The sequence below is a fragment of the Trichomonas vaginalis genome, chromosome V (genome assembly GCF_026262505.1).
Source record: "Trichomonas vaginalis G3 chromosome V, whole genome shotgun sequence".
In the NCBI taxonomy this organism is placed as follows: domain Eukaryota; phylum Parabasalia; order Trichomonadida; family Trichomonadidae; genus Trichomonas; species Trichomonas vaginalis.
The window spans coordinates 199,750-214,810 of NC_067207.1; the positions used below are offsets into that span (position 1 = coordinate 199,750).

At 32.3% G+C, this 15,061-nt stretch overlaps 4 protein-coding genes and 1 pseudogene across 5 annotated transcripts, besides 5 other annotated features; 3 read left to right on the forward strand and 2 right to left on the reverse strand.

The window, feature by feature from the left end:
• Window positions 1-89: 89 nt before the first annotated feature.
• Window positions 90-2,927, forward strand: TVAGG3_0255630 (cilia- and flagella-associated protein 58-related family; the record flags this gene model as incomplete). The annotated part of the gene is made up of 1 exon (XM_001315808.1): window positions 90-2,882. One exon carries the CDS (start codon window positions 90-92, stop codon window positions 2,880-2,882), a length of 2,793 nt encoding a protein of 930 aa, XP_001315843.1.
• A 123-nt stretch (window positions 2,928-3,050) lies between these two features.
• Window positions 3,051-3,078: a terminal%2Cinverted (terminal inverted repeat of Mariner transposon ID:TVAGG3_0255640).
• Window positions 3,051-4,354: a mobile genetic element.
• Window positions 3,147-4,274, forward strand: TVAGG3_0255650 (Mariner transposase; the record flags this gene model as incomplete). The annotated part of the gene is made up of 1 exon (XM_051228202.1): window positions 3,147-4,274. The coding sequence occupies one exon, from the start codon at window positions 3,147-3,149 to the stop codon at window positions 4,272-4,274; it is 1,128 nt and encodes a 375-aa protein (XP_051097932.1).
• Window positions 4,327-4,354: a terminal%2Cinverted (terminal inverted repeat of Mariner transposon ID:TVAGG3_0255640).
• A 70-nt stretch (window positions 4,355-4,424) lies between these two features.
• TVAGG3_0255670 lies at window positions 4,425-5,537 on the reverse strand (annotated as a pseudogene). Its single transcript has one exon. A coding segment is annotated over exon 1 (1,113 nt).
• Window positions 4,425-5,633: a mobile genetic element.
• Window positions 5,606-5,633: a terminal%2Cinverted (terminal inverted repeat of Mariner transposon ID:TVAGG3_0255660).
• Window positions 5,634-5,731: 98 nt separating this feature from the next.
• Window positions 5,732-8,053, reverse strand: TVAGG3_0255690 (serine-type endopeptidase protein; the record flags this gene model as incomplete). The annotated part of the gene is made up of 1 exon (XM_001315809.1): window positions 5,732-8,053. One exon carries the CDS (start codon window positions 8,051-8,053, stop codon window positions 5,732-5,734), a length of 2,322 nt encoding a protein of 773 aa, XP_001315844.1.
• Window positions 8,054-8,132: 79 nt separating this feature from the next.
• On the forward strand, window positions 8,133-14,209 carry TVAGG3_0255700 (aminopeptidase protein; the record flags this gene model as incomplete). The annotated part of the gene is made up of 1 exon (XM_001315810.1): window positions 8,158-9,426. The coding sequence occupies one exon, from the start codon at window positions 8,158-8,160 to the stop codon at window positions 9,424-9,426; it is 1,269 nt and encodes a 422-aa protein (XP_001315845.1).
• Window positions 14,210-15,061: the final 852 nt, after the last annotated feature.

Genomic DNA, 15,061 nt, shown 5'->3' on the forward strand with positions numbered 1-15,061 from the left:
ATCTTTATTCATTCCAGTGGACTTATAGGTATATGAATTTTGTTTCAGATTGATATCAATTTTTGGTGAACGTTTAAAAATTTATAACAATGAGAGGAAATAATCCTAAAGATGAGGCCTCTCAGTTATTTGAAATCATTTCACAGAGATTTCTACAACCAGTTCAATCAGTGCAACAAGCAGATCAAGTGTTTGAACTCTTTATCAACGAATATAATTCAACAAAACAAGAACTTCAAACGTTGACAGAGCGCATAAGTAGAAAATATGAATCCAACATTAAATTACTTACCCAAAAGCTCAAAAGATCAAAGAGCAACATCGAAGATTTAGAAATTCAGTTATCAACTGCACAACGAGATGCTGAAAATGCTAAAAAACAAGCAAATGAACAGAGCAAGATTACCGAAGAAGCAACATACAAGATAAATAGACTCGAATCTACTATTGAACACTTAAAATTACAAATCAATCTTATCACAACACCGGTAGTTCCTCAAAATCAAGAAACTTCAGCTCCAGAGATGTTAGAAGATATGATAGAAGAACAAAATAAGGAAATTACTGCTCTTTCTAAACAAAGAGAATCGATCCTTAAATTATTCCATCGTTATGATCAAATTATTAGTGAATCAGAGCAAAGATCGCAAGAACTTATATCTACAAACAATACACTCAAAGAAAAACTTACTGATCTCGAAGTGAAACTAAGTAATTCAAATAATGAACTAAATAATCTAGCGAAAGATCTCGATGGAAAGATCTGTGAAGACGTAAGAAGTATGCTTAACCATGAAAAGCTCAAAGGACCTAGTGATTTCATAGAAGAAATCGTAAGAGTTGCAAATGAACTTTCAAAGTCCAAGAAAACAGCTTCTCCAAGCAGTAATAAGTCTCAAAAGAGTGATACAGAAGTATATGCACAAATACTTGGTCGTCTTGAAGATACAATGAGATGGATCTTGTATGGTGAAAAATTTTCAGATGAAATCTTAGTCAGAGACGAAAAAGTCAGATCTAGATTACTTTGTGAATGCACAAGAATCGAAAAGTTCATTGATGAGAAGATGTATGGTTTAGATATCAAAGAATTACCTCAACAATTAACAATGTTTTCACCAGACGCATTTTCTAGTGTCAAATTACAGCTTAATGAGTTATTCAAGTACGGCGACAAGTCAATAATGAACAATGGACAAGTAAGAACTCTCTTTGTTCTGTTTGCAGTTGTTTGTCTTGTCAACAAACAAATTTGTGAGAAGATTTCTGACATGTCAGAAATTGTCAAATGTGCAGAAAATCTTCAAAACCAGTCATCAACAATCCGTAAGCTTAACGAAGAGAACAGACAACTCAAGAACAAACTAAATGAAGAGAAAGAGGTCAAACCAGTTGAAGTCAAACAAAATACTCAAAATGAAAAAGATTACCATGATGAATATGAACAAGAAAAGGAGAAGAATGAAGAATTACAGAAGAAGAACAATGAGCTCAACAACAAAATCAGAAATCTTGAGATAGAACTCAATAACATCCAAGAGAAATCACAAGAACACATTACTAACCATAAAATTGACAACGAAGCAGCGAATGATCAAATCTCAGAATTGTCTAAGAAGAATGAAGAATTGACAGAAACAATTAAAGAAATGAAGAGCAACATGAACAAAATTATGCGTAAGACATCAAAGAATTTAACATCACTTGAATCAGAACTCCAAACAGAAAAAGAAAAGAACAAAACAGTTGAATCTCAAGTCGAGCTTCTTGCAGAAGAAAACAAATATCTGAATAACGAATTAGAAGAAATGAAGTCTCAAAACAAGTTGTTGAACAATGATATCGAAAATTATTCTAATCAAGTCATTTCTTTGAAAGTATCTAAAGAAAATCTTCATGACAAATTACAACGAATTCAAGCTAAATTATACAAGAGAATCAAAGATCTTGAAAGCGAGATCGAAACATCAAAATCAGATTATTTATTGCAAATTGGTAAACTTCAAAACGACATTGTTATTGAAAAGAATGTCCAGAAATCACTTCAAGAAACAATTGATAAACTCATTGAGCAAAAGAAGTGTTTAGTTGAAGCAAACACAAAGATCACGTTAAGTGAGAAATCTCTTCGATTAAAACTTCAACAACAAGAAGAAACGCATAAAGTTGATCTGAATAACAGGGAAACCAAAACAAATATTGTTATTCAATCAATCAAATCTCAATTGTCTTCAGAGATTAATAACTTAACAGAGAAACAGAATCAGATAAAGAAAGAATTGATGTCAATTCTAAACTCAACAGAGAATCCGGCAAAAGTCGATGTTTTCGATTTGATTGAACAAATAAACAGAAAGATTTCAACAACAGATAGCGATTTATCAATTTCAAATGACGCAAAACAAGTTAAAATACATTGCAAGATTCTTCCTCAAGATTCAATTCTTTCTCATGTATTTAAATTTGAGAAAAAGATTGAACAATGCGAAAGAGATATTCAAGACAGAATCAAAGAGATTGAAATGTATAAAACAAAACTATCAAAATTGAACGAAACAGAAAAGAATATCGTTTTGCTTCGTGAAGATTTAAAGAGTTGGGAAGGATGGGCAAGATCTTTGTTCATGCAGATATCAGATAGAGGAATTCCAAAGAATACAGATATAATGAAGAGAACACTCGAAGATGCGATATTAAATGACACAAATGGAACAAAATGTTTGAGAAAGATTCATCAACTCAGAACAGAAAAGAAAATATTATCATCCAAATCAATATCTCCATACATCGAAAATAAATCTGATAAGGAGCCATCAATGACAACACTAATTGTTGTCTTTGCATCGCTAACAAGATTTAGAATGCAATCAATATCTCATTAATTGATTGATTGATTTTATATGTGTAATAAAATATAATGTTATTAATTACCTTTTTTTGGTTCATGCTAGAACTTCGCTTTTTTCTGTTAGCAATTGCAGCTCAATACTTTAACATGGATGATGGAAATGCAATATGAGATTGATATGATTTAAAGAATATTTTAAATATAGGGTGTCCAAAGGTGCGTTTAGCACAGCGCTCTATATGAGACTATTAAAGGAGATATATGCTGATTATAAATATATAATAAAAAATATGAATATATGTATATGATGAGTATGTTGTATTTTGGCGCCATGCCGGGATATAAAATGAATTTTGAGACAAGAGGCGGTTTCGCGGGAAATTTTGGCGGGATTTTTTTCATTTTTTTAATGAATCATAAAGAAAACATCCTCGCTCTTGCAAAAAAATGCAAAGACTGTAAAAAAATCTACGAGACATTGGTAAAATGCTTCGGTATGGATGCTCCTAGCTATTCCACTGTAACGTATCATGTTAGGATGTATCACTTCATGAACAAAAAGGCGCCCATCATAAAAATTGACAAAAAATCGCCGGATCAAAGAAAAATCAAAGCAATTCTTCAAGCGCTAGATGAAGACCCAAGAGCATCACTCAGAAGGATAGAGGAGATGACAAAGATACCACGTACAACAGTCAGTTATTATCTGCACAATTATTTGAACTACAAACTAGCGTATACACGTTGGGTTCCGCACAACCTTAATTCAGTTCAAAAAAAATCTAGAGTCCAATCTTCGAAAGAGCTCCTCTCTATATTGGGTGCGTATCGATCCAAGAAGTTTCGCTTTTTAGTAACAGGGGACGAGTCTTGGTTTCAATATGCAACAGAAGCCAAAATCATGTGGATCCCGAAGGATGAAAATCCGCAAACATTCCCGAAGAAAAAAATTGACACACCAATGATGATGTTGTCGGTTTTTTGGGGCGTGAATGGCATCATCGCAATTGATATTCTTCAAAAACCTAATACGATGAATGCTCAGTATCTAATTGACAATGTTCTTACTCAAATTATCAATTCTGATGAGTTTGAGAAATCCAAACAACAAAAACAAAAGTTTGCAATTCATTTTGATAATTCAAGAGTTCACAAAAGTCATAAGGTAATGAATTACTTGGTGGAAAACAATGTCAAAGTTGTTCCAAACCCAATTTATTCACCTGATATTGCACCCTCTGACTTTTATTTATTCGGCACGCTAAAAAAGAGAGCTGAAGGACGCGAATTCGCGAGTCCAGATGATCTTGAAAATTTTGTAAGAGAGCAATTTGAGCAATTTTCTCATGATGATTTAAAGCGTGTCTTTCAAGCCTGGATCGATCGCTGCGAACGCGTGATTGAATCCAATGGTGATTATATTTAAATAAACTTTATATATATGTAACTTGTTTATTTCTATTCGCAGTATTCAGGTTTGTGCTAAACACACCTTTGGACACCCTATAGATTCCAAAAAGTAATTTTTATATCTTTCCTCATGTGATTTTTGAACTTCTGATTCTGAAGCTGGGATATTGGATTCAATCACGCGTTCGCAGCGATCGATCCAGGCTTGAAAGACACGCTTTAAATCATCATGAGAAAATTGCTCAAATTGCTCTCTTACAAAATTTTCAAGATCATCTGGACTCGCGAATTCGCGTCCTTCAGCTCTCTTTTTTAGCGTGCCGAATAAATAAAAGTCAGAGGGTGCAATATCAGGTGAATAAATTGGGTTTGGAACAACTTTGACATTGTTTTCCACCAAGTAATTCATTACCTTATGACTTTTGTGAACTCTTGAATTATCAAAATGAATTGCAAACTTTTGTTTTTGTTGTTTGGATTTCTCAAACTCATCAGAATTGATAATTTGAGTAAGAACATTGTCAATTAGATACTGAGCATTCATCGTATTAGGTTTTTGAAGAATATCAATTGCGATGATGCCATTCACGCCCCAAAAAACCGACAACATCATCATTGGTGTGTCAATTTTTTTCTTCGGGAATGTTTGCGGATTTTCATCCTTCGGGATCCACATGATTTTGGCTTCTGTTGCATATTGAAACCAAGACTCGTCCCCTGTTACTAAAAAGCGAAACTTCTTGGATCGATACGCACCCAATATAGAGAGGAGCTCTTTCGAAGATTGGACTCTAGATTTTTTTTGAACTGAATTAAGGTTGTGCGGAACCCAACGTGTATACGCTAGTTTGTAGTTCAAATAATTGTGCAGATAATAACTGACTGTTGTACGTGGTATCTTTGTCATCTCCTCTATCCTTCTGAGTGATGCTCTTGGGTCTTCATCTAGCGCTTGAAGAATTGCTTTGATTTTTCTTTGATCCGGCGATTTTTTGTCAATTTTTATGATGGGCGCCTTTTTGTTCATGAAGTGATACATCCTAACATGATACGTTACAGTGGAATAGCTAGGAGCATCCATACCGAAGCATTTTACCAATGTCTCGTAGATTTTTTTACAGTCTTTGCATTTTTTTGCAAGAGCGAGGATGTTTTCTTTATGATTCATTAAAAAAATGAAAAAAATCCCGCCAAAATTTCCCGCGAAACCGCCTCTTGTCTCAAAATTCATTTTATATCCCGGCATGGCGCCAAAATACAACATACTCATCATATACATATATTCATATTTTTTATTATATATTTATAATCAGCATATATCTCCTTTAATAGTCTCATATAGAGCGCTGTGCTAAACGCACCTTTGGACACCCTATAAAAAGAAAGAGAACTATAAGTTATGTTTTAAATTTGTTTGAATAAATAAACAAATTAAACAACAAAAAATAAATATAAATATAAATAATGAATGAATTAAAAGAAAGATCCCATGGATTTAAGAGCACGACTGTCCATGTCGAATGATTTGTATTCTTTCTTCTTGCCTTTCTTAAGGAAGAAATACGCGAAAATAACAATGCAAATGATTCCTAATACAAAAATAATGCATGAAATGACAATAACCCACTGATATCGTGGTGAAACCTCGTGGTTGATGACTGGACCAACACCAACGATCTTGTGGAAGTAGCATTCTTCAAGTCGGTTGCAGAATGCACTGGAAATGTAAAATGTAGAGTTAGAACTCATGTTTTCTCGAACAATGAAGAAACCTGCATCTCGAACTAAGTATCGGAATTGGCTACCACTCTCATTGATGGCTGTGATGATAATAAGATCGCCTGGAACTTCTTGGTTCAAGTGATTAGAAGGACGACCCCACTCAAGACGAACTTCTTGTGAGTTCTTTTCTTTGAAACCTGCAATAGCAAGTGTTGGTTTGACAATTGGATTGTATATTTTGACTGGGGATCGAACTGACCATCCACATTCCATGGATTCAACAACTAAGTTAGCTTTCAGACCATCAGGGAGATTTGGTGTATCATAACGAACATTCCATCCTTCTGAAATGTTCGTTGAACTTCGATAAAATGAACGTGCTGAAATTTCTGGATCTTCAAAGAAGATGTCGATCGAGCAGCTTCGATTAGCATTTTTGATTTGAAGTGGTTCTACTTTGTAAATCTCGATCTCTTTAGGAACAACCAATTTAACACCTTGATCTGGATAATTGTAATCATATGGAGATGTGCCATTGACTTGGTTGAATTTATGTCCTGTCTCTGGAAGTGTGGATGTGCCATAAACATTGATACTGATGTTTTCAACATAACCACCAATGTCTTTAACACCTCTGTTAAAGAATCCAACTGTCCATGTACCACGTGACCATTCGCCAAGGAAATTTCGGATTGTGATTGTTCGTTTGATCATGTTTTTAGGGACATTTCGCATGATGGACAACTGTTTAACAATTGCATGTGTTTTCGATGGAGAAATGACTTCGATTCGGATATCACCGTAATCTTCATCTGCAATGTTGAAAACGAGTTCAACTGTTTCAATGAAAAGATTATCTTTCATTTGAATTTTAACTGTTGTATTTCGCGTCATTTCGAATCGATTGGATGCTTTAGCTGTGAATGTTTCTTCTTCCGCTAAGTTCTGCCATGTTTTCGCGGTTTCTATGGCTCGATCTGCGTGAATTCGGCCAAATCCGAAATATGGACTGTAATAAAGACCGGCGGCGTTCTTGGTCCATGAACCATGTTTAGGATCGTTGATTGTGGCTGTAATTGAGATAATGTATGACAAATCTCGTGGTTTTAGTTTTGGATTTGCTTCAAGAATGAGGGCAAGGACACCGGCAACCATTGGTGATGACGCTGATGTTCCTCCGAAACTGGGATTGCATTCTTTGCCTTTTGGAGAAATTGTTTGTACTGATGGAGTATATTTCTCGCCAAGACCGATTGCATTTGATCCGTACGATGATGGCGCGTTAACTGTGATCGTTGAGGACACTTCTGAGTAAAAAGCGTGTTGGCCACGAAATGTAGATGCTGCAACGACAATATTCTCTCGCCAGTTAGATATAGTACGGAAGTTTGTATCTCCAAGTAATTCTGCGTTATTGCCGGCTGCGAAAACTATGTTTACGCCTGATTTCGAAGCTTTTGAAATTACATCGTGAAATCCATGCATTTGTTCGCCACCTGGACATCCTTCTTTGGAGCATTCGTCGATTTCCCATGAATTCGAATGTATTTTGACTTCGGAATCTTTAAATCCAAAACATTTTACGATATATTCTGTTGAAAATATAGAATTAGGGAATTTGGCAGCACCAAGAGTTACTCCTGGAGCAATTCCTGCACCGCAGACACCGTTATCCCATTTAGATGCGATGACTCCGGCGCATCCACTGCCATGGTATCCTTTATCAGGGAGAACATGGGTAGTATTGTCACCTAGGTTAATGAGGTATCTCGAATCTATTGCATCTTTCAAATCTGGATGTTCATAATTTACTCCATCATCATTAACAATAGTAACAACTCCTTTTCCTGTATATTGACGATTTTTAAAGACGTTGCCTAACCCTAAATCTTCACCTGGGATACCCATTTTTTGACCTGTGTTGTGTAAATTGAATTGTTCGTTAAATAGAGGATCTTTTGGGAGATCAAAGTGAACAAGTCGAAAATTAGTACGCTGTTCTGCGTGTGCTTCCTTTTTTGTCTTAAATACTAATGGAACTGGTTCAGCAGGTAAGAGAAATGGAAAAACCATTTCTTTTCTGCAAAATTTTTTCCTGACAATTGTCAATTTGTAAACTTATGAAAATAAATATTAAGGGTCTATTTTATAATTTTTTAGGGAGTATTTTATTAAAAATGGAATTAGTTGATGATTTTATTGAATTTATGGATTTTTGCACAGATCCTATGGCTTTTTGCATTTATGCAAGCAAACTTCTTGAAGAAAATGGTTATGTTCACGTTCAAGAAAATAATCTTCCAAAAGAATTACCTAAAAAAGGATATTTAATTCGCTCTCATAAGTCATTTATCGCTTATAATGCTGCTTGGTTCAAGGGTGCTGTAGTAACAGGCGCTCATTCCGATTCTCCAATTCTAAAATTGAAAAATAACATCGAAAAAACAACAGATTTATATCACTTGCTAAATACAGCGAACTACACTGGCGGCTTATCACATTCTACATTCGGAAGAGACTTAAAACTCAAAGGTCTCGTTTATTATTTAGAAAATGGAACACTTCAAACGAAATACATCGATTCAAAAAGACCAATAGGATTTATTCCATTTCCAGAAGTGTCTTTAATGGATAAATTCTCATTAACACCAGAATTTAACAGAGATAATAACATGAGGATTGTAGTCGGAACAAAAGGTACTACTCCTGTATACGAGTATCTCGCAGGACTTGCAGAAATACCAGTTGATTCTATAGTTTCTACAGATCTTTATTTAGCTGATATAAATAAGGCCAAAGTTGATGGAGAATTCCTTACCTCAGCACGTCTTGATAACCTTGTTTCATCTTACTGCTCACTAAAGGCATTTATTGAGTCAGAGCCGAAAGATACGTTAAATATGATTTGTGTCTTTGATAATGAAGAAAATGGCAGTCACACACTCAATGGAGCTTTAGGAGACTTCTTTGAGCGAACTCTTAGGTTCATAACTTCTAGATCTAACGTTAATTTGGAAGTATTAAAGAGAAACTCGTTGATTATCAGTGCAGATGCAAACCATGGCTCACATCCGAACTATGCAGGTCTCTACGAGAAGAACCATCAGCCAGGACTCGGCCAAGGCCTTATGATGCGCGGAACAGGTCAAAACACAACTTCACTCAGTTTCAGAGGAATTATTACGATGAAAGAAGCATCGAAATTGGCCAATCAACAGATCACCGTAACAGCTAAGAGAAACGGAAGAGGAAGTGGCGGAACAATTGGCCCTAAGATGGAATTTCTCAATGGAATGCCTGTTATTGATGTCGGATCTCCAATGCTAGGAATGCACTCGTACAGAGAAACAATGTGCTACAAAGACCTCAAAGCACAGCTCGACATCATCAAATACACGTACTTGAACTACGCTGATATCCTAGCAAGAATGGATGGCAATAACTAAATGTATTTTTATAAAATTTGACCTAATAATAGTCAAATTTAAATTTAGTGAATTTGCATTTTGATAATTTATATCAATAAAAATGTTTTGCTTTTCCGATTTATATTTATGACTTGATGACGCAAAAACATAATATATTAAGATTGAGTTAAATGCGTGCATGTGCATAATGTAAGTATTTAATAGTTGTCTTTGAATACTTTCTTCTTGATTAATTTACTGATTAAAGACATTGTTCCTCATCTGGGGTAGAATATCTGTACAAGTACCTCAATTGAGGAATTTTCGAAATAAACTTTTTCCTAAATGTTAGTCACCGTTACGGTTTTTTCTTTGGGGGCGAGCTTGCGGGCCCCCAAAAAAGAAAAAACCGTAATGGTGAGCTCACATTTCGGCATAGTTTAAGTCTAGGTTTTGCATTTTAAAATGTTTGTTACCTTATCTTCTTTCAAAAAGTGGCAAAAATTTGTTTGAAATTTGAAAAAGATATTTTTATTTGCATAAATGACATTCAACTAAGCTGTAGCATGATTCTTTTGCATGCTCTAGTTTTTTTCTCAGTTCAATCTCCTTCCATACTCTTGCTTGTACCAGTAAGATCGCACCAAAATTCTCAAAAATTAAGATCTCCAAATTTTATGTCCAACTCCAATTATCAAACGCCCTCATTATAATTTTGGCTTTCAAGAAGATAATAATCAAGTTCTTGTAAATTGTTCATATGACTATAGTGGAGCTGTCGTTATTCCACAATCTGTTACAGAGATATATAGTGAAAGTTGGAATAAATATGCATTTTAGAATTGTAAAGATAATATCATCACATAACTTAGTTTCGAAAAAGATAGCAGTCTTGAAAAAAATAAGTAGTTACAGTTTTCATCAAACAAGCCTAGAAACAGCAGATCTGAGCGAATGCATTAAACTTACCATTCTTAATGAAAATGTCTTTTCTCGTTGCAATTACTTGAAATCAATAAAACTTCCTCCAAATATTACAAGTATCGGACCAAAATGCTTTTCATCCAATAAAAATCTAACATCCATAAATTTGCCAGATAGTGTAGTTAGGATTTCTAGTTTTGCATTTTCAGAATGTGATTTAACAACAATAAATATTTCAAAAAAATTCTAGATTGGAAATTTTAGAATTTGGTTGCTTGAGTTCTACAAAACTTTCGTCATTTTTTATTCCAAAATTTTTGAGTTATGATATACCTGGGGCTATTAGTAATTGTCCATTAGAAAATATAACAGTTGATCCAGATAATCTTTTATATAAAGTTGATGATAACTCCCTTTTTTCTGGAATAGAAAATTCAACATTAGTTAGAGTTGTTATATCATATTCAGATAGTGAATATAATGTTCCTAATTATATTACTACGATTTCTGACTGTTGTTTTTATAATGTTAATATCTCCTCAATCAAACTACATAATGGTATCACATCTATTGGACAATCCGCATTTTCTTATTGCACTTTATTAGAAAGTATTATAATTCCAGATGGAATAACAGAAATTGGGGCTTATACATTTAGCTTTTGTTTATCATTAACTTCTATTACGTTCTCTAATAATTTTGCAAAGATTGGGCCAGGTTCATTTTCATCATGCAAAAAGTTAACAAGAATTGAGGTTCCAGAAAAAGTAACAGAGATTTTTGATTATACATTTTCTAAGTGTGTGACTTTAACAAGCGTATCTTTCCCCAATGGTTTATTAAAGATTGGAAATTCTGCATTTCAAGAATGTATATCATTAAAAAGTATTGTGATTCTAAATAATGTAACAGAAATAGGATACTCCACATTTTTTAAATGTACTTCATTAACAAATATTAAAATTTCTGAAGAAATCACAATTCTTAACGCTGAATTATTTTCATATTGCACGTCTTTAGCTAATATTGTAATTCCAAGAAAAATAAATATATTAAAATTTCATGTATTTGTGAATTGTGTTTCATTAACTAGAATTGTAATTCCAGAAAATGTAACAGAGATTGGGTCAGATGCATTTTATCACTGCATAGCACTAACAAGTCTTACAATTCCAGAAAAAGTAACATATATTGGGTCAGATGCATTCAGCTTTTGCTCAAGCCTTAAATGGATTACATTCTTTAACAATCTCAATACAATCAAAATTCAAGACTTTTTATTTGATGGAATTACAAATCCAATAAATATGTTTATTCAAGGAAATTTTACTATTGATGCAGAATATCAATGTCGTATTCCAAAAAGAAGTCATTTATATATATCTAGGAGATCTTTTTTGTCAGAATCTGGTAAAATATTTTTTTGGACCAAAATCTATGATAGTTCATTTCTTAGATATGTATAATATCACAGATAGAACAACATATGATGTTATTAATTATATTGCCATTGAAATAAGATATCCAGAAACAAGGCAAAACATTGTATATGTTAAATCTCGATTCCTACAATTAATTACTCTGATTCCCTTCGCTCGTAAATAAACTATTTCTTGACTTAGCATTGCTGCAATCACATGCTGTAATCCTATAAAATGATTTAACAAAACTTATACTTAGGGAAAGGATAATATTCTTCTACCTGGATTTACACTTATATAGAATTTGATAGGAAATAAAATTGAAGCAATTCTATGAGCTGTATTCAAAATAATGAATTGATTCTGATCAGTTTTTTTTCTTTCAAAAATCTTGATATCAGCAATTAGCAGTTGAAGCAATATCAGTTATCTATTGATATATCAGCAATTACGAGTATGCTTTTGGCAATCGAAAACAGTTTTCTTTATCATTTACAAGTATTCTCAAATTGAATATTTAAAGCAACACGAAAATATAACAATGCTTAATTCGCGATGAAATTAAATTCTATTTTAGGTAAATGTGAATACTGTGCTCATTATAAAATCTTCAAAAGTGTGTAATAATGTTAATCAAAATATTAAAATTTATTTATATAAACTTATTATGATTTTAAGATATTTCAGCTTGTTAATGTCAAAATACATAAATAATCAACGAGATTGACAATTTGAATTAATTTTTTTGAATAAGTATACTAATATATTATTAATTAATCTTGTTTTGTTATCTACTTCATAAAGGCTCTAGTCAAGGTTCACTTGGATACGAAAATAATAATCAAACCCTTGTCAATTGTTCAAATGATTATATTGGTGCTGTTTTTGCGCCTTACTTTGTTACCCAGATATACAAAAATGCATTTGAACATTGTAAGGGTCAGATTACATCACTTAGTTTCGAAAAAGATAGTAATCTTGTTAATATAAGTAGTGAAAGTTTTTATCGAACAAATTTAGAAACCGCAGATCTTAGCGAATGCACGAAACTTACAATTCTTAGTGAAAGTGCTTTTTCACAATGCGAATTCTTGAAATCAATTAATCTTCCAGACTCAATATTAATGATAGAGATTTTTTCTTTTAGTTTTTGCCCATCATTAGAGAGTATTATTATTCCTGAAAAAGTTATCTACATTGGACAATATGCTTTTCAACATTGGACAATATGCTTTTCAACATTGCACTTCATTAACACAAGTTTCAATTTTAGGTAATGTAACTCATATGGGTACTATGGCTTTTTTAAGATGTACAGCTTTAAAAAATGTTAATTTAGTAGGAAAAATTACCACAATTGGAACTAGTGCATTTGATGGATGCATATCATTAACTAGCATTATAATTTCAGAAAGTGTATCAATTATTTGTGCAAATGCATTTGTAGGTTGTGAAGCATTATCAAGTATATCACTTACAAGAAACTTAAAATATATTGGAGAAACTGCATTTTTATCTTGTAAATCTTTAACAAGTATTAAAATACCAGAATCTGTAACTTTTATTGGAAAAGGAGCCTTCAGCAATTGCATAAATCTTAGAACAATAACATTCTTAAACAATTTAAATGTAATTACAATAGAAAACAGTCTTTTTCGAGGATTTGAGAATCCAATTAATATTATTATAAGTGGGAATTTTACAATTCAAGTGACTGAAATAACTGAATTTCCAGAAAAAAGTAAATTATATATTAATAAGAGAACTTTCTTATCAGAGTCTTGCAAAGATTTTTTTGGCTATAAAACAATGATAGTTTATTTCTTAGACATGACTGATGTTACTGATCCAATGACATCCAATGTGATTTATCATATAGCAACTGAAATAAAATATCTTAAGTCTAGATATAACTTTTTACATAATAAATTTAAATATTTGTATCATATGAGTGTATGTGTTGCAGTTAGTGGACATTGGATTCCATGAAATAGAGAATTAAAAGTGAAATTGAATATAGTTTCAATCACTTCTTGATATTAAATATAATATTCCTTATATAAAGTCTTTAGGAAGTGATACATTTATTAATACAAATATTACATCATTATTTGTTCCATCCATTGTGGAAATAATTCATTCTTATGCATTTGATGACTCCAAAATTATTAATTAAACTATTGAATATTCATTAAAAAAATCGAAAATAGAGCTTAACTTGGCATGGTATATCAAAATATCAATTTTCCAGAAGGACTTGATGTATTTCCAGGTTTTAACATTTGGGACAATAATTTTTAAACATTTTCAATTCCATAGTCTATCTTTTAATTCAGGTGGTTTTAATTATATTGGAATTAGCATAATCATATTTCTTAAAAGTTTTTTCCATTCTTTCATTATCATAATCTTCAAATCATTGAATTAGAGGGTGTTCAACTAGTTGAAGACATTTCTTTTATGGAGTATCTCCCAAGTCTGCAAAAGATTTACTTTGAAAATATTGCATGGTTCCAAAATGCTCTATATATTAATGTAATTCGAAATATAGAAGATACAAATTTTGAATATTAGTAGACAGGAACAGAATTATCTGATTATTTTTTATTAATTTTATTTACAAGTATCAGTAAAATATCCATGTTCTAGATACGTATATTTTTGATACATTCCATGGAGTTGATGTAATTAGAGAAAGAGAAACAAATTTGAAGAGAAAGCTTCGAAATAAGCTTCAACGTTTAACTAAATCAGATATCGCACTTCCTCGGTTTTGTGACGAAATTTTATTAATTAAACCAACAGTTCTTCATTTTAGTCACTATCTTTTCTATTTAGCAAAAATATTTATATATACATTAAAATAAAGACTGAGCCATAGAAATATTTATCAAAAAAAGTTGGAATGGTGAAAAACAAGAAGTTTTAGGATAAAATGAAGATAAGTTAATAACTTAGCGATCTTAGGATTATAAGAAAAATGCGAAAAGAGCGTTAGCGACCGAATGTTTATATGAAAATGCACATTAATTCGCGCTTCTGATTTCAAAGGTGAACGGCAAAAAATTTGGGTCGTACAATAAATTTACACGTGAAATACAATCTAAATTTAGCAAATTAAATCGGACTTTCTAGTCTTCATCTGCTTTCAATGATTAGCTTGATTTTATGGAAACCTTAAAATCAAGCATTGAAAAGTCAGTGACTCTCGAAAAATAATCGTATGCCACAAAATTTTCGATTAAAATTTGCATCAGAATTTAGATTTAGATGCTTCTAAACTTTCTATTTCACTCATTGAAAATTATTAAGGTTAATTTTGAGTAGTT